Raw genomic sequence first — 21,947 nt, 5'->3', positions numbered from 1 at the left:
GTGGGATCTTCCCAGACCAGGGCTCGAACCTGTGTCGTCTGCATTGGCAGGCAGATTCTCAACCACTGCGCCACCAAGGAAGCCCCCTAAGCTTTTTCTTAAAGAAGAAAAAAGATGTTTGGAAATTTTCCTAATACTGTTTCTTTTTTCACACCTTTAGGGCCATCTTTACCTCTTCTATGTTTCTTGGAATATAATTACTTAGAAACTGAAACTTGCCTTGTTAAACAACATATGATAGAATACATTTTTTATTGTTATAATTCACATACCATAAAATTTACCACTGTAAATTTACAATTCAGTGGTTTTAAGTATATTCACTGTGGTTTGCAACCATCACCAGTAAATTCCAGAACATCTCCATCACGCCAAAGAAAAAACCTTGTACCTAATTTGCAGTCAGTCCCAATTCTCCTATCTCCTGTCCCCTGGCAACCACTAATTTACTTTTCCTCTCAGTAGATTTGCCTATACTGGATATTTCATATAAATGGAATCATACAATAAGTGGATTTTTGTGTCTGGCTTCTTTCACTTACCATGTTTTCAAGGTTCATCCATGTTGTAACAGGTAACAGTACATTCCTTTTTATGGTTGAGTAATAGTCCATTGTATGGATATACACCACATTTTTTAATCCATCCATCAGTTGATAGACATGTTATTTCCACTTTTTGGCTATTATGAATAATGCTGATGTAAACATTTGTGTGTGTGTGTACATATGTTTGTAATTCTCTTTGGTGTATAGCTAGGGGCAGAATTGCTGGGTCATATGGTAACTCAAACTGTTTTCCAAACTGGCTGCATTATTTTACTTTCCCACCAGCACTGTGTAATTGTTCCAATTTTTCCAAATCCTCATCCACAGTTGTTATTATCTATTATTATTACTACCATCCCAGTGGGTATAAAGTGGTATCTCTTAGTGGCTTTGATTTGCATATCCCTAATGAATAATGATGTTGAGCATCTTTTCATGTGCTTATTGGCCATTTATATCTCTTCTTTGGAGAAATGTCTATTCAAATTCTTTGTCAAACCCATTTTTTTATTGGGTTGTTATTTTAAAGTTGAACTATGAGTTCTTTATTCTGGATACAAGTCCCTTATCAGATATGATTTCCAAATATTTTCTCCCATTCTTGTGGGTTGACTTTTCACTTTCAAGTGTCCCTTGAAGCACAAAAGTTTTTAATTTTGTTGAGGAGGATATCTATTTTTATATACTTGTATTGAAAAACAAGGAGCTGGGAGGATTGGGTTCTGACCTTTGTTTCTCTATCCAAATTGAACCAAATAGCAGGGCTTTGAAAGACTACACAAGACTACAAAATGTGCCCTGTGGCTTCCCATGTTTGACCTCAGACAGTCATTTATTGAGCACTTACCGTGTGCAAGGCACTATGCTAGCTGTAAAAGAGATACAGGCATGATGAACCTTACAAGGAATTTAAGATGTAGAAAATGGACATAAATACATAAATTGATGAAAAGGGGCATGCAATGCATACTTAAAAGAGCCCAAGGAATGGAGCAGACAGTACATGAGTGACCAGAGTTCAGAAAAACTAGGAAATGCCCGGAATGGCTGGAGTGAACTGCAAAGCCTCCAAAAGAAGAAGGAAGTCTTAAAAGTTGGGGGCTGGGCAGGGGGTTCACATGAGCCAGGAGGAAGTAATAGGGGGTTTCAGGTGAAGGAGGAAAGCCCTGTGAGGTCAACAAAGCCACCAGGCACGTGATCTCACTGGGGCTTGTTCATGCTTCTGCAAAACTCACTTAGGACTTCTAATTTTTTAAGCAGCTGCTCCCAGAGAAAAATAATGCAGAGCAGAGCACAGAGGATGCACATGAGAACAGCAGCCTGGAGCTCCTTGCAGGTAAGGTTTCAGCTTTTCAGGTGAGCCCTGGATCAAAGCTGGGAAGTAAAAGATGTGACTTCAAACTTTCAGGCAGCACCTTACACCACAGCAATGTTCTGGGATTTGGTTGGCTCCCACCACCACTCTGGGTATTCTGGGGCAGCAGGAGGCATTCCCTTCCAAAAGCTGGTATGATAGGACTAGAAATTTCTCACAGTTCCTGCAGTTAGATAGCTGCACATGATGGGGCGGGGCCCTGAATTCAGTTGGTTCCTTCGTGTTTTCATCATTATAGTGTTGCTACTGTGGCCGTCCTTAGTTCTGGTTACTACTGTGTTTGGGGCTCCGGAGTCTGCTCCTGGATGCAGACACCACCTCAACCTTGATAAATGTTATGGGGAGGTGTCAGTGAGTGTAATGTGACGGTGATTATATTGTCTTTTCCCCTCCCTCCAACACTTAAACAGCCTTCAGGGCCTGCAGTAGCAGGTGTGTATGTCTGAAAATAATCATAGCCACTGGTGCTTGAACTGATATGGTGCAGGTGCCAGGCACTAGTCTGAGATTTGAAAGTGTATTAACGCTCTTAATTCTCAAAACAATACTATGGTACTATTATTATCCTCATTCTACAGATGAGGAAACAGAGGCCCAGAGATGTCAATAAACTTACCTGAGGTCACACAGCTAGTAAACGACAGAGCCAGAATTCAAACCCAGGCAGTCTGGCTCTGGTCTGTCTCTAACAGAGCCAGGCTGGTGGGGATGCACTGTTGGACCAAACAATGCCTGGGCTTGAGGGAATTTGGGGACTGCTTTCAGCACCGTGCTTTGTTGGTAAAATTCCTCTTTCCAGGGTAACAGCTACAACATACTGCATGGCGTTTGTGCTTAGGCCTAAGATGTGTTTCTGAATCATTCTGTCACTTAAACTGTATTTTAAATGTTGTGGGGGCTGTTCCTCCCGAAAAGAACCCTGCAGCGAAGGCTGGTACAAAGCCAAGAATCTATAATTTAGATTTGGAGATTTAGGAGAATGGAAGTGTATCATATAGCACAATTCAGTATACTGAATACGATTCAGTATTTATGTAGTGAAAAGACAAAAGAATAAGTACTTTCCTTAGAAGAAAAACATTAACTTTTAATTCAGCATCTTCTGTGGACCCAGGGAGATGCTAGGCTCTTCCAGTGACCACTCTCACAGTGACCCTTTGGGGTGGGTAGCACTGGCCCCCTCTCACAAGAGACAACCCAGGTTCAGAGATAGGATAGAGCACTTAGCAGGAGGAGGATCTGAACTCCTGCTGCCTCTGAAGCTCATGTTTTCTCTACAATGCAACATAAGCCTTAAAATCTAGGTGTTTATGATCTGGTAGACCGCCCCCTAGAAGAGTGTTTGAGCTGCTCTGCCTTACAGAGCTGCAACTCTAGTTGCCATCAGTCCTATGTTCCACATGGGCAGCTACACTGAAAAAAATCACTAAGTGTGTGATGCCGCCTGTACACCTGTGGTCCATCCCCTGAGGAGCCTTCAGTTTGTCAATTCTTTCCATTGTCTTCCTGGCCTTCTCCTCAGTGGCCACTCCATCCTTTTTTTTTTTGCAGTACGAGGGCCTCTCACCGTTGTGGCCTCTCCCACTGCGGAGCAGAGGCTCCGGACGTGCAGGCTCAGCGGCCATAGCTCACGGGCCCAGCTGCTCCGTGGCATGTGGGATCTTCCCGGACCAGGGCACGAACCTGTGTCCCCTGCATCGGCAGGCGGACTCTCAACCACTGCGCCACCAGGGAAGCCCTCCACTCCATTCTTTTAAAAAACTACCAAGCCTCGTCCTCCTGATTTAGCCTCCTACTTCACTTACTAATCTCTTTTTTCAGTAAACTCACCCAGTTTGTACTCCCCCCACTGCCAGAACCTTATCAGCATAGGGACTCACCCCCTCCAGTCTAAGGGGTGGCATTATCCTTACTGCTTTCTTGGTAGCATGTTATCATCTCTGCACCTTCAACTCCTTTTCTGAGTTCCTTTCCCTCAGGAGGTCCATTTCAAAAGGATATCTCCCATGATCTTGAACTTCTCCCACTTATCTCTCTCCATCACATCTCAGTCAAGGTTCTCAAAAAAGCAAGCTACACTGTTTCCCTCTTTCTTTCATTCTCTCCCTAACCCAGGGCACTTGCTTTCCCTGTGGCCTCTGAACTGCGGTCTCTTGTTTGGGAAGGCCTCTTAATTACCAAATTGATGACTGTGAATTTATCTTTATCACACCTGGACTATTTGCAGAGCTTGGCACTGTGAGACTACGACTCACCAGGTTCTCCCCATCTCTTCTCTCTTCGACTAGCTTCCTCTGGCCACCCCCAAATAGTGCTCATACTGCAGTCCCTCCCTAGCTGCTCTCTTCCATCCCAGGCGTTGACCGCTGCCTCTGGGCAGAAGACTCCTCAGCTGGTATGACCATTCCAGGTCTCTCCTGAGTGTTAGGTGGGAGATATATCTGCTCACTAGGCTGCTACATATGGCGGTCCCACTGGTACCTCAATTTCCTTTCTCCTGATATCTTGCCCTCTGCACACACACCCAAAATCAGCTCTTTTTTCTTCAGTCTCTGTCATGACTACTAGCACAACCTATCTAGTTTTTCACATCTGAAACCTGAGATTCGTTTGAGATGCCCCCCATTCTAATGTTTCATATCCAGTCTACTACCAAGGCTTGTCAATTTGGCCTTATGAATAATTCTGACTCCTCCATCCCCGCTGCCTTCACTTTTTCTGGGCTCTTGAGGTCTTCCCTCCTCTAAGCTGACTCTAAGCCACTCCTTTGACAAATGATGATTGTTCTGAAATACAAAATTAACAATATATCTCCAGTGTTTAAAAACTCTTCACTGCCTTCCTATTTCCTACAGATAAAAATCCATTTCTTAGCCTTCTCTGATTCCCACTAACCCATTCGGATTCATCTCCTTGGACCCCCCGCACTTTGCATTTTGTGCGGGATACTGTTTAATGCCTTTGGGTGTTTGCTTAACCCTTTCAGCCTGTTAATCCTTTCCTCTGCCTTGTCAGTCCGGTGTATTACCCTTCATCCTTCAAAACCCATCTCAGACATCTCCTCAAGGAAACAATTTTTCACTTACAGAGATGGTTAACAGCTTGTTTTACCCCTGGACTTTGTACAAACTTCTGCATCGTTCCTAGCATCTGTGAGCTTCACCCAGGGAACAGCTCATTGATCTACGTTCCTAGGACGTGCTCAGGAAGAACCTGTAGATCCAAACTTACTTTAAGTTCGCACTGCCTAAGCAGCGTGCCCAACAAAGGGGGAGAGAGGTGAGGCCAGCGTTCTGGCAGGGGAATCAGTTTGGCAGGGCGGGAGGAGCTGGATGGTGCAGACTCCACGAGGAATGTGTGTGAAGTGACCAAGTGGGCGCAAGCCCCAAGTGAGGGCTTGGTTCAATCCCAGATGCCTCTTCCCAGGCCCAGCTCAGTGGCTACAGAGAGACCCCGAAGCCATTGTGCAGCCTCAGCCTGACCCTGAAGACCCGGAGCTGCCGGGTTTTGATCCGGACAGGACCAGATGAAAGGGTCCTGAGGTGGGAGGGCTAAGAGAGCCGGACTCCAGCTCCTCCCTTTCTCCCAGGTTTCCCCCAAGGGTCGTCCTAGCACAGGACATGGGAGTAAGATGAGCGGGCTTGTTTTCTCTTAGGGACCAGCGGGCAAGTAGAAAACAAGAGTCTCAGAAGAGGCAGCCTCTGCCAAGGAGTGGAGGAGACGCGGGCTTTCCGCTCCCCTCGGGCCCTGAACCCGTCAGAGGCCGCCTTGGGCCGCGCGGAACCCACCGCGGCTCCCCTGACCCCTAGCAGAAACAGGACGGGCCCCAGGAGCGGCCTGGAGGTAACCGGGCTAAGGCCGCGCAGGGGAGGGCGCGGCGGGAGGGCGGGGACCCGGCCGCTGCCGAGGGGTCCTCACCCCGGGCCCCCTTTCCTCCCGCAGGACGCGCTGTGGCTGCAGGAAATCTCCAATCTGTCCGAGTGGCTGAGTCCCGGCTCTGCGTCCTGAACCGGACCCCCTCCAGCCGCCTCCACGTCTGCCCCGCCGCTGCCGGGGCCGCATGTTGTCTGTAGTTCAATAAACCTACTCTGCGCGCGCAGCTTCTGCTTCAGTGTCGGGGAGGAGTCGGGGGCGGGGCTGGAGCACGCGCCGCCGGGTGACGTCACCACGCTTCCGGCCGGAGCTGGCCTGGCAGCGGCGGGACCGCGTCACTGGGGCGCGCCGCGGGTCCGGGCGCGATGGCGGCGCTGGGCGGGGACGGGCTTCGCCTGCTGTCGGTGTCGCGGCCGGAGCGGCAGCCCGAGTCGGCGGCTCTGGGCGGTCCAGGCCCTGGTTTGTGCTGCTGGGTGTCCGTGTTCTCTTGTCTCAGCCTCGCCTGCTCCTATGTGGGCAGCCTCTACGTCTGGAAGAGCGAGCTGCCCAGGTGCGGGGGCTGCGCGCGTCCACGAAGCGGGGCTGTGGGCGGAGCTTGGGCGAACAGAGGGTGGGGCCGTGCTGTCAGGAGGTGGTTGTGGGCCCCTTGAACTTACTGCCTCCTTCTTAGGGACCATCCTGCCGTAATCAAGCGGCGCTTCACCAGTGTCCTGGTAGTGTCAAGTCTCTCGCCCCTCTGCGTGCTACTCTGGAGGGAGCTTACAGGCATCCAGGTGCGAAGGAGGCGGGGCAGAGGGCAGCGGGCGAGAGATCTCAGGGCTCACTGGGGGAGGAAGCAAGACTGATGCCCCCTTTCCTGTGGCTCAGCCAGGCACATCCCTGCTCACCCTGATGGGATTCAGGCTGGAGGGCATTTTTCCAGCAGCGCTGCTGCCCCTGCTGCTGACCATGGTGAGTGCTCTTGCTTTATTTTTCCTTCTCTGCTCTTTGTTATTAGCGTGACGCTTCTTTCCGTGGCCTTTTTTTCTAATCCGGATTGTATCCAGCTTTTGACTGATGGGAGACAAGAATTGTGAGATGGCTCAGGGCCCTCGGGTATGCATCTGTGGGAAATCCTGGCAGAGAACAGGAAGCTTGAAGTCTCATGAAGCCATGTCTGGGCAAGGGCAGTGGATTATGGTTTGAAACTTTCCTTTGATCGCTCCTGTTTTTCTGCCCCCAGATCCTTTTCCTGGGCCCGCTGATGCAGCTCTCTATGGATTGCCCCTGTGACCTGGCAGATAGGTTGAAGGTTGTCCTAGGTGAGTCCTCAGGGCCAAGGAAAAAAGTAGGTACAGGCAGTCCAGGTAAGGGGATCAATGCGCTTATGGTGGGTCCTGGACATGAGACGTGAGATGTTCTGTTTCCTCATCAGTAAAGTGGGAGCACATATCCGGTGGTCTCAAAGAGTTAGTTCCTGATGTCCAGTGAGGCCTGTAGGGACCCCAGGCAGTACTTGTTGCGGACAAGAAAGCATTGTCCGTTACTTCCCTTAACCTTTGGTTTCCCAAACTTGAGCTGGTTTTGGGCAAGTTTTGATGTTTCCAGAGTTTACAGTCAGGACACCTTGCCTCAGCTACTAATGCCTTCCCTTTCGGTCCCCTTGAGACACTGTTTTATACTAGGTCCGATAAGAAAATTTGACCCTTTCCAGTTCTCACAAGTATTTATGCCTAAGCTGAGTTTGGCCAGGGGGAGGTTGTGGCAGAGGGGCCCTTGGGGCCTCTAGGGTCATTTTGTTCAATAGCTAGTCACTCATTGCTTGCCCTGAATCCCCTCCCTAGCCCCTCGCTCTTGGTCCCGCTGCCTCACGGACATGCGCTGGCTGCGGAACCAAGTGATCGCCCCCCTGACAGAGGAGCTGGTGTTCCGGGCCTGCATGCTCCCCATGTTAGCACCGTGCACAGGCCTGGGCCCTGCTGTGTTCACCTGCCCACTCTTCTTTGGAGTTGGTGAGTTTGTCCAGCCTGGTCCTACTGAAATGTTCCTGGCATGGGAACCAAGAGTGGGGTTTGGGGCAAGGGCAGGGCCTATAGGGCAGGCTGGGAGGAATGTGATGTGGTTCTCATCTTCCTCAGCCCATTTTCACCACATTTTTGAGCAGCTTCGTTTCCGCCAGAGCAGTGTGGGGAGCATCTTCTTGTCTGCAGGTGAGTCCTAGAGAGCTTGCCTGGGGCAGTCCTGGGTTGGGTGTGTGAGGGTGTCCCTGATAAGTCACTCTGGAGGAAGAATGGGGAACAGAGGGCTACAGTATTGGAGGGGCCGCTGACCATGGGAGTTGGGGTGTAGAGAACAGTCTAGGTACTGGGGCAGGCAGCCACTGCCCCCAGGGGAAGGGGTTGTCTCTGGCTGATGGGTGTGCAGTGCTGGGGCAGGAAGGGCATGCAGGTGTGGTCACTCGAGGCCTCCCCGTCTCCAGCGTTCCAGTTCTCCTACACAGCTGTCTTCGGTGCCTACACTGCTTTCCTCTTCATTCGCACAGGTTGGTCCTCAGTCTCTCGGGTCCCCTGGGGCTCAAGGGCCCACAGGAATGGGTGGGAGAATGGGAATCTGTGTTTGTTCTAGGAGCGACAAGTTTCTTCTACCGCAGTCCTTGAGACAGGCTGAGCCTGGGCCCTCGGCCTGGTGTGGTTTGAGAGCTGGCAGGAAGCACAGGCTGTGGTGTGTGGGTGGATGGGTGGGGCAGTGATCTCCTGTTTTAGGGAATGAAGGGTCTTAGCCCTGGAAGGGCCTGGGGAGGTGGTGGGGCTGTTCCATGAGCTACTCTGTCTCCCCTCCCCAGGACACCTGATTGGGCCGGTTCTCTGCCACTCCTTCTGCAATTACATGGGCTTTCCTGCCGTATGTGCGGCCTTGGAGCATCCGCAGAGGCGGCTCCTGCTGGCAGGCTATGCCCTGGGTGTGGGATTCTTCCTGCTTCTGCTCCAGCCCCTCACGGACCCTAAGCTCTACGGCAGCCTTCCCCTTTGTGTGCTTTTGGAGCGGGCAGGGGACTCAGAGGCTCCCCTGTGCTCCTGACCCACGCTCCTGTACACACTCCTATGAACTCTCATGGGCTTCCCAGCCCCTCCCCATCAAGGGGTACTGCAGGGGAGGAGCTGGCTGGGGTCCCCGAGAACTCAGGAATTTTTGTAGGGGATTGAAGCCAGAGCTAGTTGAATCCCAGGGACCAAGAGAAAGGAGTAGATACCCAAAGGATGTGGCCCCTCCTGAAAGGGGGTTGAGGAGCAGCCGGGAGTGAGGGGACAAGGGGTGGGTCCCAGGAGCCGTGCACTCCCTTCCTCACCTTGGACTGTTGCTTCTGAGCTGCTCTGTCCCCACTGCCTCTGAAAAGCTGCTCGGGGGTGGAATTTACAAAAACCCTCCCACCTTCCCAGGGTTTTCTCATTGTCTTTTTGCATCAGGACTTTGTATTGGGATATTAAAGAGATTTAACTTGGGTAACATGGCCTTGGACCTTTGGGAAATTAGTCTCTTTGGGGTCTTGGGGATATGCCCCCCACCTGGTCCTGGCTACCTTGAACACTAACCTCTAGGCAGGTAAGCCTGGTAGGCATAGTTCCCTGAAGTACCACACAGGATGGGAGCCTGTGGTCGCCCTGGGTCTGCAGCTTTCTCCTTCCTGAGCAAGGCCCCAAGTCCTAGCACAGGTGGGCCTGGCACTAGGTACCAGGTGTGGGCCCAGCTCATCCTGGGGCCTCTGCACATCTACCAGGATCAGAGTAGAACCCAGGGCCTTGACCCCAGTGATGGAGCCCCCAGCCTCTGAGAGGGTGGGGGAGTCCACTATGGGCCTCCCACCAGGACCTCCCCGAAGTCTACCAGCCTCACATTACACAAGAGGAAGTGAGTCTAAACTGGAAGTTCAGTCACCTGGGTGGCTTCTCTGGCTCTTCTCCACCTCAGACCTCTGCCAGCGTGCCAGTCGTTTGGTCTCTGGAGGAACCCAGAACAAAGGTCCAGCAAGCATAAGCAACCCTGCCAAGCAACGCTGTAACTCAGGGTTCTTTCTAGAACTTGGTAGTATTTTACCTGCTCTGCCTCATGTTTTTGGAATGGTTCTTATAGTCTCATTCCACTGCCCCTAGGACCCCCCCTCCCCCCGCTTTTCTTTAAAACATTCTTAATGTTATCCCTTTAGGTCCCATTCCAGACTCAAGGAGGTTGTCCCAAGTCCCCTTCCCTGAGGCTGGTGGTCGAAGGAAAGGAAACCGCTGTGCAGTCACTCCCCACAGCTCCCGCAGGTTGGCTGTGGCTAAACTGGATCTAAAAGGGCATCGTGACAGTCACATACCTACCTCCCTGGAGAGCTTTCCTCTCCCCCAGCCTGTGTTGCAGCTGTCAAGGAAGCCAAGGAATTGAGTACAGGCTGGTTTTAGAGGGTACATTTGGGATCTGGGAGTCAAGAGAGGAGGCAGCCCAGGACCACACCAAAGGTTAGGTGTAGTACCCTGAGAGCACTAGGCTGGCAGGGTGCTGGGATGTACTTCCTGCCTGGTCCCCTGAGGATCAGGGGATCTGGGCTCTGTCCCTCCTCTTCCTTATGCTCCTGCTCAGGAACTGCCCAGGGCCTCCCTGCCTTTCTCTTTACTCACCTGTTGGGTCCTGGACAAGTTATTTAACCTGCCTATGACTCCATTTCTGTGTCTATAAAATGGGTGAAAGTGTTAATAGGTGTTGAGTTAATAGGTGTTAAGTGCTTGGAACAACCCCTTCCCCAGCCCAAGCTCTCAGTGACAACTAGCTAATCCTATTTGGGGTGTGTATACAATAGGCACTTAGTAGTGACTTAAAACCAGGGCCTGTTGTCATCCTCACTACCCTCCTAGGAGGAAAATACAACTGACTGCCCCCCTGCCCATGGGGGAGTCCAAGAGGCAGCCCTGCCCCTCTGCCGTGTGGCACTAGGGTGGGGTGGGCTGCACAGGACCCAGAATGGAGGGAAGGGGAAAGCCAGTTTTATTGAGCGAAGTTCTCAGACCTGGGACTTAGGTTTCCCCTGCAAGAGGCAGGGCCCCTAAGTCTGCTTCCCTAGGTCCCAGGCCTGCCTGCACCCCCACCTGTAGTCTCCAGCAAGGGGGGGACCCTTATTTGGCAAGGGATGAATATGTGAGCGACTGTCCACCGCCAGGGAAAGGACAAGAGGGCAGGAGGAAAGGCACGGGCCACCACAGGCAGTGTCTCTCCTGCCACAAACAACTGAGGACAGGAGCTCCAGGGCCCGGCCTTCCTGCCCTCGGGCACTGGCTGGCCTGGGCCTGCCCTGGCAGCGCAGCACCTTGAAGGCCTGGGGTGGGGATGGCCAGGCTGTCAGTCCGGGGCAAGATCACTCAATCTCCAGGATGAGGTCGTCACCCTCCAGTGTCATGTCTGTAGTCACGTGGACCTTGCGGACAGTGCCCTCCACGGGCGAAGTCACTACAGTCTCCATCTTCATGGCACTGAGCACACACAGAGGCTGGCCCTTGGTCACCTTGGCCCCTGCTGCCACCTTGATGTCTATCACCTTCCCAGGCATGGGTGCCCCAATCTGGCCCTTCACATCCTTCAGGGCCTTGGGGTGGAAGTGCATCTCCTGCAGACAGGGGAGAGGACGTGAAACACCAGGCCCTGCCCATCCCCACCGCCTGGCTGGCCCTGTGTGGGGGCTGTACCTTCATGGCCTGAGTGTCCTTGACCAGAATGGATCGCAGCTGTCCATTGAGCTCGAAGAACACCTGCCTCTGGCCGGCCCGGTTCAGGTCACTTACAGCCAGGGCTTTGATGTGCAGTGTCTTGCCTCGCTCCAGCTCCACCTGCAGGGAGGGTGTGGAGGCTCAGAGCTGGGGCGGGGGCAGGTGCGGGGAGGGCAGCCCCCTGACCTAATCCCAGGCAAGTCCCCCCTCCCTGGGTCTCAGCTCCTCCCTTGTAAAGGCCTAGCTCCCTGGTCTCTCAAGGGTACTCTGTGAACCCATAGCTCACGAGGCCCAGTGATGGCCAAGCCAAAGCCTGGCACTCTAGATGTGCTGGGGTCCTTAGGGATAGCAGGAGTGCTGGGTTGGAGTGCAGATGGGTGCCAGAGCCACTGACCTCAAACTCCTCTGCAATTTTGGGTCCCTGCAGGAAGAGGCGGGTGTTGAGGCTGTCCAGGGGGCCAAAGGTGGCAGTGAAGTCCTTGAAGTGGGCAAAGACGTCGGGGTACATGGCCGCTGAGAGTACATCTTCCGGGGTCACCTCCTCCCCATGCCGTTCTATCAGCTCCTTCTCCAGTGCCTGCAGATCCAGGGGAGGGAGGGAGGCTCCGGGCCGTCCCTCCACCCTTGGCAGGTCCTTTAGCACCTGGGGTGCAAAGCAGAGGGTCAGGCCTGCTTCCTGACTCCCCTCCACCCCACCACATTGTGCTGGGCCTTCCTTACCTTGGAGCGAAGGGGCTCAGGGAAGCCCCCGTGGGGGATGCCAATGTAGCCCTGCAGGAACTCCACCACGGAGCGGGGGAAGGACAGCTCCTCTGCCTGAGCTTCGGCCTCTGCCCGGCTCAGCCCATTCTGCACCATAAACTGGGCCAGGTCCCCCACGATCTTGGAGGAAGGGGTTACCTGAGGAGAGGGGACCCCTGGGTTAGGGTGCCAGGCACCGTATAGAGGCCCAGAGGCAGGGGTAAGAGCACTGGGCCTAGCTCACCTTGATGAGGTCGCCCAGCATCTGGTTGGCCTCCACATAGGCCTTCTTGACCTCCTTGAACTTGGAGCCGAGCCCCATGCTATATGCTTGGAAGTGCAGGTTGGTGTACTGGCCCCCTGGGATCTCATTCTCATACACATCAGAGTTGCCAGACTTCATGGTGGCCGTGCAGTCAAAGGCCGCATACAGTCCCCGGGCCCCCTCCCAGTACTCACTGTAGTCAAACACATGGTCCAGGGGTACCCCTGTAGGGAGGCCAGAGGCGGAGAGGGCTTGGAAATGTGCTGAGCTTCCAGATGCTCCTCCCAGGACCCCAGGGCCAGGTCAGGCCACATCGCAGACGTGGCTGATGGAAGGCAAGACCAGGCCAGGCCGGAGCATCTGGATTCTAGGATATGACCAACTCTGCTGGGACTGGTGAGGGCTGCAGCTCTGAGAGGGGAATGGCTTTGGGCTGCAGCTGTTCCTACCTGTGTCCAGGGGAGTCCCTCGGGTACAGGCCACCAGGGCCCCCATGCTGGGCTGTGAAGTCATTCCAGACATGGAGTCAGCTGCCACGTCTACCACATCAGCGCCAGCGTGGGCACAGGCCAGCATGGCTGCCACGCCCGCCCCTGATGTGTCGTGGGTGTGGATGTGCAATGGGAGGTCAGGGAAGCGGTCTCGGAGGGAGGTGACCAGCATGGTGCAGGCCATTGGCTTCAGCAGCCCTGCCATGTCCTAAGGGAAGAGGAGAGGAGAAAGAGAAAGATGGTGAGGAGGAGGCGTGACATGGGGGGGATGAGGGACATGGTGGGGAGACTCTTGGGGGTGAGCTGGGCCCAGGCACCTTGATGCACAGGATGTGGGTGCCAGCTCGCACCAGCTCTTCAGCCAAGCCCATGTAGTACTGCAGCGAGTATTTGGTACGGCTGGGGTCGGCCACGTCACCCGTGTAGGAGATCGCAGCCTCCACCACACCACCGGCACTGCCCGCCGCCTCCATGCCCAGCAGCAGGTTGGGCAGGTAGTTGAGGGAGTCAAAGACCCGGAAGACATCCATGCCATTCTCCTTGGCTACCTCACAGAACCTGAGTGGGTAGGAGAGCTCAGGGGTTAGCGCCATCCCACTCCCTGCAGCACATCCTTTTCTGCCTCCTGGCCCACTTGCAGCCCCTGGGGAATAATATCTGAGGGTTGGGTCTGGCAGGGGGCGTGGCACCCACAGAGCCAGGGGGCACCACAGTATGTCCATAGTGTGGACAAGGCCTCTCCAGGGCAGCCTGGGCTGGGCAGGGTCGCCCCAGCAGCATCCGGCAAGGAGCGGAGCTGTCCTGTGCTAGTCGCATGCAGTGCAGCTCAGTCTGCCCAAGTTCGAAGAATCTGCTGGGGATTCTGCTTTGCAAAAGAATGGCAGGCTGAGGGAGACAGGCCTGGGTTTCAGCCCCAGCTCTATACCACGTGGCCTGGGACAAGTCACCTGCCCTCCTGGGGCCTCCACTGGAAGCCCTCCCAGTTCTCTGACTGTAACTTGCAGCCCTTGCTGGGTACAGCTACTGAGAGACTTGGTTTCAAGCCTGCTGTGGGGAGCGCAGGCCATTGCATTGTGGCCTGGCACCTGCCGGGCCACATCGTGCAGTGTCTGCCCACCCCACCCCAGGCTCACTTGAAAACCACATTGTCGGGGTAGTTGGTGTAGCCCACGGCATTGGCTCCCCGCAGCAGCATCTGGAACGGGATATTAGGGACGAGCTCCCGGAGCTCCTGCAGCCGCCGCCAAGGGCACTCGTACAGGAAGCGCATTGCAACATCAAATGTGGCTCCTGCACAGGGACCAAGAGGCCCAGGTCAACCCCGAAATGTCCTGGGGACCCCACCACGCCCTGCAGCTCTGCAGTCTGAGCCTCTGGCCCTAACACCAGGCCCTGCTCATCTTCAGCATCACTTGCGTCCCAGCCACAATTCCTGCAGACTTTTTCCTTTGCTGATCTCTTGGGACAGCTCAGGTTTACTGTGTCCTCTCTGCATCCGCTTTCACAGCCCTCACCCCATACTCTCTGTGCTATAATTAACAGGCAGGCATCTCCTCCCTGACCCTGAGCTGCCTGGGTCTCAGCTCTGCGATCTCATGCCCAGCACCAGGACTGGTTAGAACGGGCACCAGTCACTATTTGCTAAACACATGAATGCTGTGCCTTGTTCCGTTCTCACTCATTCACTCAGTGTTAACATCTCTAGCTATTCCTGGAGAGCCCGAGTGGCCTGCCTGTACTGTGGATACCACATTCCTGCCATGCGCTGTCCCACATCCCATTCCATCCCTCCTCCAGCCTACCTCCCCAGTTCTCTATGCTGAAGAGTTTACTGAAGTTGTGGGCAACATAGGGGGAGATCTTTTTGAGATCGTGGGTTCGCACACGCGTGGCCAGCAGTGACTGGTGGGCGTCCCTGAAGGTCGTGTCCATCAGCAGCAGCCCCTGGTGGTTCCTCACCGCTCGAGCAAAGCCCTCGGGACCCTCCCGCAGCAGGATGTCTCTGAAACCAGCTGGGGGCAGGCCTAGGGCAGACTGGGGCGTTAGCACCCATCCTGCAGGGGGCAGCCTCCTCTTTGTCTCCCCTATGAGGTGGCAGAATGAATCTCACCTACCTATGGGCACCACAGGGACAATAGGGTCCGTGGGGCTGGGGCTGGCCTTGACAGGGATCGGGGTGGTTGGGCCGTTCACCATGACATGTCCTGGGGAGAGAGTGGGCAGTGGGTCAGGGCAGGCTGGGCACAGCCTGAGTTGAGGGCAGAGAGTTGCTGGGCTTGGGGATGGGGGGATTCCTCCAGGATCCCTGGTCTTCCAGCTGGCCCGTGTCCTCTCCAAAGCCAGGGCCTCCTGGGTCCAGGCAGTGGGGACCTAGTGACGGCCACATGGATGGGAACAGGGGACTCTAAGATCAGGAGCAAGGAAGGTGGGCGGGGAGGGAGGGTGAAGCAAAGGAAGAAGGTGCAGGACCAGACTGAGGACAGAGGCAGGGGCTGCTAGGAAGCTCTCTGGGCAGGGAGCCAGAAGCAAGGCATCTGGGAGGGGAGAGAAGGGCAGTCTCGGGGCCGGACCAAGGTAGTGCAGCAGCTTCTGGGCCCGGTTCTGTGCAGGCCGCAGCTGGAATAGCTCCGGGTTCTCATCGATGAACTGGGTGTCCACGGTGCCTGCCAGGAACTGCTGGTTGTTGAGCACATTCTGCAGGAAGGGGATGTTGGTCTGCAGGACAGAGGCGGGTGGGAGGATGTCACCGTGCAGCACAGACAGGGACAGGAGAGGCTAAAAGTGCCACCCTAGGCTAGCACAGCTGCTCAAGTTCCCCAGGGCACCATGCTGAGGTTGAAGCCTCCCTGCAGAGTGGCGTTCCCCCAACTCCTCACCAGACCCACCCCCGTTCTGGCAAAGTCCCCTAAGCCATGAGGGGCCTGAGCCTGTCCTGCCCTCCTTGCTTGCCATGGAGCATGTGCTGAGCCCCACCTCCTCCTTCCTCAGGGATCTGGAAATTAAGCACCTCCTCCCACCCCACAGCCTAGAAGATGGATTCGGCCTTCCCCACAGCGGTGCGGCATAAAGCAGCCCCCTTCTGGCCCTGCTAGCTGCACCTCTTCAAAGAGGCTCCTGCCTCCAGCACCCTCCCCGCCACACACAGCACACGGCCATGCCCTGATAGTCTCCCTAGGGCCCCTCCTTCCAGTTAAGGGAGCACCTTCCCAGCCTTCTCCTGCTAACAGCTCCCACCGGGATGTTCTCTCCCTGGGCTTCCAAGACATCTTGCTCCCCTCCTTCTCCCTGGTCCCCACTGGGGGCTCCTCCCACCCCTGCAGGATGGAGTTCTCAGGGCTGTCACTGGGCCTCTTCCCACACAGCACACTCTCTGGGTGGCCTTGTCCTGGGCCTCCAGCTCCAGACCCAAAATGGAAATGCCTCCTGGGCATCTGTCCTTGTGTGTCCCTCACACAAGCTCATCAGGTTCAAAACCAGCTTCTCTCACCCAGTCCTCTGCCTTCTGCTGGGTGTCTCACCACCTACCCAGTTACCAAAACCTCCGCTAAAATCACCCTCACCCCCCACTCCTGTGCCACTGGTCAAGCCAGACGACTCTACCACAGCCATCTCTAGACTCTGTGACCCCTGTCCTCAGGCCATGCCCTCTGCCGGGCTTCCTTATCATGGCCACCTCTAGCCACACCAATCTTGCCTTGTGCTCTCACACCTCCACACCTGCTTGGTAAGCTCTTCCTGGAAGTCTGAACTCAAAGACCTTCTTTGTCCTCATCCCCCACCCTCACTGTGGGGCCGGATGTCCCTTTCTAGGACTCCATGGGATCAGCTGTTGGAAAGTTCCTCCCTCAGCCTCATCATCTTTTGCTTGTCTGTATCCCTCGCATGCCCGGGAGCATGGGTGCTGTCTGAGGGACCAGTGCCCATGTGCTTTGTGCACAAGGGCCCCCAGGTCTGCTCGTTAAACAGCTGGGTGACAGAATGACGCTAGGGCAGGGTAAAGTCCAACCTAGAGGCCACATGGGGGCATGGGAGCCAGTGCTGTGAGAGATGCCCCATGACTGCAAATGGAAGGGACTCCAGTGTACGTGTGCCTATGACCATATGGCTACAGCCCGGCTGTTACTTCAAAGAAGGCAGCTCCATGTGTCACCCACTCATGATCTCTGTTGGCACCTTCAGTAGGGACTCCAGGCCCAGCAAGAGCTGCTGGGCCCTGCTGCTACTGTGAGATTCCACCTGTTCCCCCAAGGCTCCTATCACCTGGAGGCCCGGAATGAGAAGGGTGCCTCCCCAGCCAGCATCCCACTGGCGGCCACTGCAGAGTGGGGCCCAGCCGACATTGCCTCGTGCCTGTCTGGTGTGACCAGTCTGCCTGTCTGCCCCTGAGACTAGTCAATGCTCCTCTTAAAGAGATGTGGACATTTCACCTGTGCCAAGGCATGGCATTTGAGATGAAGAAACCAGTTAAACCATCTAAAGAACCTACAGCCACCTAGGGGTGGGAAGGATCCTAAGAGGCCTCCCCTGCCCCACCCTGCATGTCCCTTTTGTAGACCCCTCCCCCTTTGTAATTTTCGGAGCCTCTGTCATCCCATCTGTACTCCATGGGGATAGCAACCAGACCTATCTGGTTCCTGATGTACCCCAACTCCCTGCACAGAGTGGAACACGATGGACGCCAGTAAACACGTACGTTTAGAGTGAGTGAAAACATTTTTGATGGGGAGACGAGGAACAAGGGGATATCTAATGCCACTGAGCAAGAGTTGACCTGAGCTAGGATCCAGTGCCTTCATTTTACAAATGCAACAGCCGAGGCCGGGGAAGTGGCAACGGTAAGAATGGCTTCCAGCGGCCAGGTGGCTTAGCCCCTCACAGGCTGCTTCATTTCTTCTCCTCTCAGCCCTATGAAGCACATAAAATTAATACTCTTTGGCATAGATAAGAAAATTGTCTCAGTGGTTAAAAAACTTGCCCAAGGTTACCTGGTGTACCAGGCAGGATTAGAGTTCCGTCTGTTTCCCTGAGGTAAGGGAAAGGATCTGAGTACCCTGAGGGCCAGGAAACACTTGGGGGAGGTGGTGACTTGCCTTGTTTCCCATCTGGGCAGCCACGACGAAAGACCAGAGTGCCCGACCTGGTTCCCAGCCCTCAGCGCTCCCACCCAAGCCCCGGATGTCGGAGGTAGAAAGCAGGGAACTACGCCCCCCCGTTTCTTCTCAAGGGAAGTTGTACCAGAGCCACTGGTCTCAAGTTCAGGTACAGCAGAAGGTGTGTGTGTCTCAGGTCTGAAAACTGGGTCTGAAATGGAGAGGTGAGCAGGATGCCACCCCGCCCGCCACTAACACACACACCCCGGGAGCCCCTTCTCAGCTGATCCGTCTAAGCCGAGCTTGTCCCGGGCCACTCTTCCAGGGAAATGGCCCGGTAGGGGCAGAAGCTGGACGGAGGGGCTGTCGGCACATCCAGGACCACTGACGCACAGCTTGAATCAGCGTGCTACCGCCGTCCTGCTGGGAACCGCGCCGCGCACACCAATTGGGCCGGAGGCGGAGACCGGTTGGCTCCTGAGCTCCTGAGCGCACCAGGCAGGGCGGGGAGCCCGGGAAGGAGGAGGGAGGGGCCGGCAGCGGGGGGGGGGGGGGGGGCAGCCTGGGCCCCAGCCCCAGCCTGGACAAGGCCGAGCCCTCTCGGCCCCACCCCGCGGGAGCCCTGCCTGGGGGGAGGGGGAGGCGACGCCCCAAACCCTCCCCTCCCCCCGCAAGGCCCGTGCCTGTTGGGGACCCTCCACGTGACTTGGCGATGCAGAATGGTTATGACCTTCAGCGTGTGTCTGTGAATGCAAGGGTCCCAGCAACAGTGCGGGTTTGCACCCGGCCCTGCCTGTGGGTGCGGGGACGTGTGGGTGTGTGGACATGTGTGGGTGTGTTCGGGAGGGTGCCCAGCGACATGTGACAAAGACTCTGTCGTCTCTGGGAGATGGTGAAGGGGCCCGCGGGCTGGCGCTTTGTCTGGCTGTCTGCAGAGTGACGGTTCGCGCAGCGGCAGCAGGAGCCAGTGCGGTGCAGGATGCAGGGGCGCCAGGGTGGCCGGGGGCGCGCGCGCCTGTGCCAGGGTGAGTGCACTGCGGCGGCGCCGGGGGGCTGCGCGGCGGGTCCGCGCCGGCCCGGGCCTCGGGCGTGACCAGGAGCCACCCGTGGGCCCTGCAGTGGCCGCGATTCCGGGTGACCTCGGGAGCCGGCCTGGGCCCCGGTGGATCCCCGCGAGCCCCTCCACGTCCGCTCTCCACGTGCGTGTCCACGGTGCGCGTTCTCGTTGGCTCGCACCCCCCTGCCTGTCACTGCTGCTACTGCCGCTGCTGCCGCCGCCGCCGCCACCGCGCCGCGGAAAAGGTACCGGGAACCGAGTGAGCCAGGGCCGCGGGCCCGAGCGCCATGGGCCGGAAGGCGTGCGGAGGGCGGCTGGTCAGCCCCGGGCCTCACCCCCGCAAGAGAGCCGCCTGGAGTCGGCAGGGGCCGGCCGGGCCCACGGGGAGGCCGGCCCGCGCCCCCTGAGCTGCGGACACCAGGTGAGGGGGCCGCGGGGCACAGACTGGGGGTTGGCCAGGGAGGGGCAAGGGGCCACGGGAGGGGTTGGGGAGGGGCACCTTAGCAGGCGGGGGAGGGGATGGCGCCGAAGGGATGCCAGAGATTCCAGGGGACACGGGGAAAGGAAGTTCCGGGACCCTCCCTGCTCTCATGGCCACCTCCGCTTCCTGCCTCAAGCCTCACCTTGTACCCAGAGCCCGGACTCCCCCTAACTGCTTGGGAAATGTGACCTTTACTCTGGGGGCCCTGGCCCTGCAGGCTCCAGCCCTCTCTCAGCCTTGGGGGACCCCTTGGGCCTCTGACCCTGACCCCACCACCAGGCCAGGCTCTTGAAGCTGGCCCCTGAGACTGGGTCTTGGGGCAAGTGGGCACCTGTGCCAGACCCACCTGTGCCTGGGCTGTGACCCTTCCCTACAGGGCGCTCACCATGGCCCCGCCGCTCCTGCTGCTGCTGCTGGCCAGTGGAGCGGCCGCCTGCCCACTGCCCTGCGTCTGCCAGAACCTGTCCGAGTCGCTTAGCACCCTCTGTGCCCACCGAGGCCTGCTGTTTGTGCCACCCAACGTGGACCGGCGCACAGTGGAGCTGCGGCTGGCTGACAACTTCATCCAGGCCTTAGGGCCGCCAGACTTCCGCAACATGACGGGGCTGGTGGACCTGACACTGTCCCGCAATGCCATCACCCGCATCGGGGCCCGTGCCTTCGGGGACCTGGAGAGCCTGCGCTCCCTGCACCTGGATGCCAACAGGCTGGTGGAGCTGGGCACTGGCAGCCTGCGGGGCCCCGTCAACCTGCAGCACCTCATTCTCAGCGGCAACCAGCTGGGCCGCATTGCGCCGGGGGCCTTCGACGACTTCCTGGACAGCTTGGAGGACCTGGACCTGTCCTACAACAACCTGCGGCAGGTGCCCTGGGCCGGCATCGGCGCCATGCCTGCCCTGCACACCCTCAACCTGGACCACAACCTCATCGACGCATTGCCCCCGGGCGCCTTTGCCCAACTCGGCCAGCTCTCCCGCCTCGACCTCACCTCCAACCGCTTGGCCACGCTGGCGCCCGACCCGCTCTTCTCCCGGGGGCGCAACGCCGAGGCCTCGCCTGCCCCGCTGGTGCTGAGCTTCAGTGGGAACCCCCTGCACTGCAACTGCGAACTGCTGTGGCTGCGGCGGCTCGCCCGGCCCGATGACCTGGAGACCTGCGCCTCCCCGCCCAGCCTGGCCGGTCGCTACTTCTGGACGGTGCCTGAGGGCGAGTTCTCCTGTGAGCCGCCCCTCATTGCCCGCCACACGCAGCGCCTCTGGGTGCTGGAGGGCCAGCGGGCCACACTGCGGTGCCGGGCCCTCGGTGACCCTGCGCCCACCATGCACTGGGTCGGCCCTGACGACCGGCTGGTCGGCAACTCCTCCCGAGCCCGGGCTTTTCCCAACGGGACCCTGGAGATTGGGGTGACGGGTTCCGCGGACGCGGGGGGCTACACCTGCATTGCCACCAACCCTGCTGGCGAGGCCACAGCGCGGGTAGAATTACGAGTGCTGGCCTTGCCCCACGGAGGGAACGGCAGTACCGAGGGGGCCCGCCCGGGGCCCTCGGACATCGCCGCCTCAGCCCGCACTGCTGCCGAGGGAGAGGGGACGCTGGAGTCTGAGCCAGCCGTGCAGGTGACGGAGGTGACCGCCACCTCAGGGCTAGTGAGCTGGGGGCCAGGGCGGCCGGCGGACCCTGTGTGGATGTTCCAAATCCAGTACAACAGCAGCGAGGACGACACCCTCATGTACCGGTGAGGAGGTGCTTCATAGTCCGTGGCCCCCAGCGTCACCCCCAGCCGCCCTCCTCTGAACCCTGCCCCACCCCTCGGGCTTGGCTACCTCTCCTGCTCCTTCTGTCTCTGCGGGGCTTCCACACACCCCTCCTCAGCTTCTGAGCAGCCTGGGCTGAGTGGGGGCTGCAGGGGGAGGGGAGGGGGAGGCCTCAGATGTGGCAGAGCGGGTGAGGCCTCGGGTATTGGCGGCCGTCTGCATTTAAGCTCGTGGGCTTGGCCTGCACACGCGTGTTGTTTGTCTGGCGTGTAATTCTCCACCGCCTCGAGGCCAGCCCTGGGCCCGGGTGTCAACGTGCACACCTCTCCGGCCCCTGACAACCAGCTCCAGGGCCACACGCGCCTGTCCTGTTTTCTCTGCCTTCTTCAGTGAACACACAGGCCCGTGTGGTCCTGGGGAAGGGGGTGTTCAGAGCTGGGACCTGGGGGCACATGGTGAGGCTGGTGGGGGGTGGGCTGGGGCCTGGGCCCCCTTGCCTGCACTCTGACTGCCTGCCCTTGCCCGCAGGATCGTCCCAGCCTCCAGCCACCACTTCCT

At 57.1% G+C, this 21,947-nt stretch overlaps 4 protein-coding genes across 6 annotated transcripts in view; 3 read left to right on the top strand and 1 right to left on the bottom strand.

The window, feature by feature from the left end:
* The window catches only part of TOP6BL (TOP6B like initiator of meiotic double strand breaks), a 92,630-nt gene extending 86,699 nt beyond the window's left edge, over positions 1–5,931 (top strand). Inside the window, exons 15-17 of the mRNA XM_007461923.1 lie at positions 1,806–1,884; positions 5,579–5,766; positions 5,866–5,931. Of these exons, the coding sequence (XP_007461985.1) occupies positions 1,806–1,884; positions 5,579–5,766; positions 5,866–5,931 (333 nt within the window). The remainder of the gene's footprint in view (positions 1–1,805; positions 1,885–5,578; positions 5,767–5,865) is intronic.
* Positions 5,932–6,128: 197 nt separating this feature from the next.
* Positions 6,129–9,285, top strand: RCE1 (Ras converting CAAX endopeptidase 1). Of its 3 annotated transcripts, none has more exons than XM_007461922.1 (8): positions 6,129–6,346; positions 6,467–6,569; positions 6,668–6,747; positions 7,019–7,097; positions 7,620–7,787; positions 7,914–7,985; positions 8,255–8,317; positions 8,618–9,285. In XM_007461922.1, the coding sequence occupies exons 3-8, from the start codon at positions 6,688–6,690 to the stop codon at positions 8,851–8,853; spliced, it is 678 nt and encodes a 225-aa protein (XP_007461984.1). In that variant the 5' UTR covers positions 6,129–6,346; positions 6,467–6,569; positions 6,668–6,687; the 3' UTR covers positions 8,854–9,285. The 3 variants fall into 3 exon arrangements, with proteins under 3 accessions (XP_007461984.1, XP_007461982.1, XP_007461983.1); XM_007461920.1 differs by having other exon boundaries at positions 6,664–6,747; XM_007461921.1 differs by lacking the exon at positions 8,255–8,317 and having other exon boundaries at positions 6,149–6,346; positions 6,664–6,747; positions 8,618–9,279.
* A 1,486-nt stretch (positions 9,286–10,771) lies between these two features.
* The window catches only part of PC (pyruvate carboxylase), a 64,537-nt gene continuing 53,361 nt past the window's right edge, over positions 10,772–21,947 (bottom strand). Inside the window, exons 11-21 of the mRNA XM_007461919.1 lie at positions 15,578–15,722; positions 15,122–15,211; positions 14,810–15,031; positions 14,141–14,297; positions 13,325–13,565; positions 12,966–13,215; positions 12,496–12,740; positions 12,231–12,410; positions 11,905–12,153; positions 11,490–11,630; positions 10,772–11,410 (exon numbers count right to left, since the gene is read on the bottom strand). Of these exons, the coding sequence (XP_007461981.1) occupies positions 11,162–11,410; positions 11,490–11,630; positions 11,905–12,153; positions 12,231–12,410; positions 12,496–12,740; positions 12,966–13,215; positions 13,325–13,565; positions 14,141–14,297; positions 14,810–15,031; positions 15,122–15,211; positions 15,578–15,722 (2,169 nt within the window). The 3' untranslated portion in view covers positions 10,772–11,161. The remainder of the gene's footprint in view (positions 11,411–11,489; positions 11,631–11,904; positions 12,154–12,230; positions 12,411–12,495; positions 12,741–12,965; positions 13,216–13,324; positions 13,566–14,140; positions 14,298–14,809; positions 15,032–15,121; positions 15,212–15,577; positions 15,723–21,947) is intronic.
* Positions 20,022–21,947, top strand: part of LOC103091668 (leucine-rich repeat and fibronectin type-III domain-containing protein 4) — a 6,381-nt gene continuing 4,455 nt past the window's right edge. The window contains exons 1-2 of the mRNA XM_007462198.1: positions 20,022–21,370; positions 21,918–21,939. Of these exons, the coding sequence (XP_007462260.1) occupies positions 20,022–21,370; positions 21,918–21,939 (1,371 nt within the window). The remainder of the gene's footprint in view (positions 21,371–21,917; positions 21,940–21,947) is intronic.

Source organism: Lipotes vexillifer, unplaced genomic scaffold (assembly GCF_000442215.2).
Source record: "Lipotes vexillifer unplaced genomic scaffold, Lipotes_vexillifer_v1.1 scaffold1129, whole genome shotgun sequence".
Classification (NCBI taxonomy): Eukaryota; Metazoa; Chordata; class Mammalia; order Artiodactyla; family Lipotidae; genus Lipotes; species Lipotes vexillifer.
Note: the sequence above shows the minus strand (reverse complement) of the source record. Positions and strands in the feature narration are given on the sequence as shown.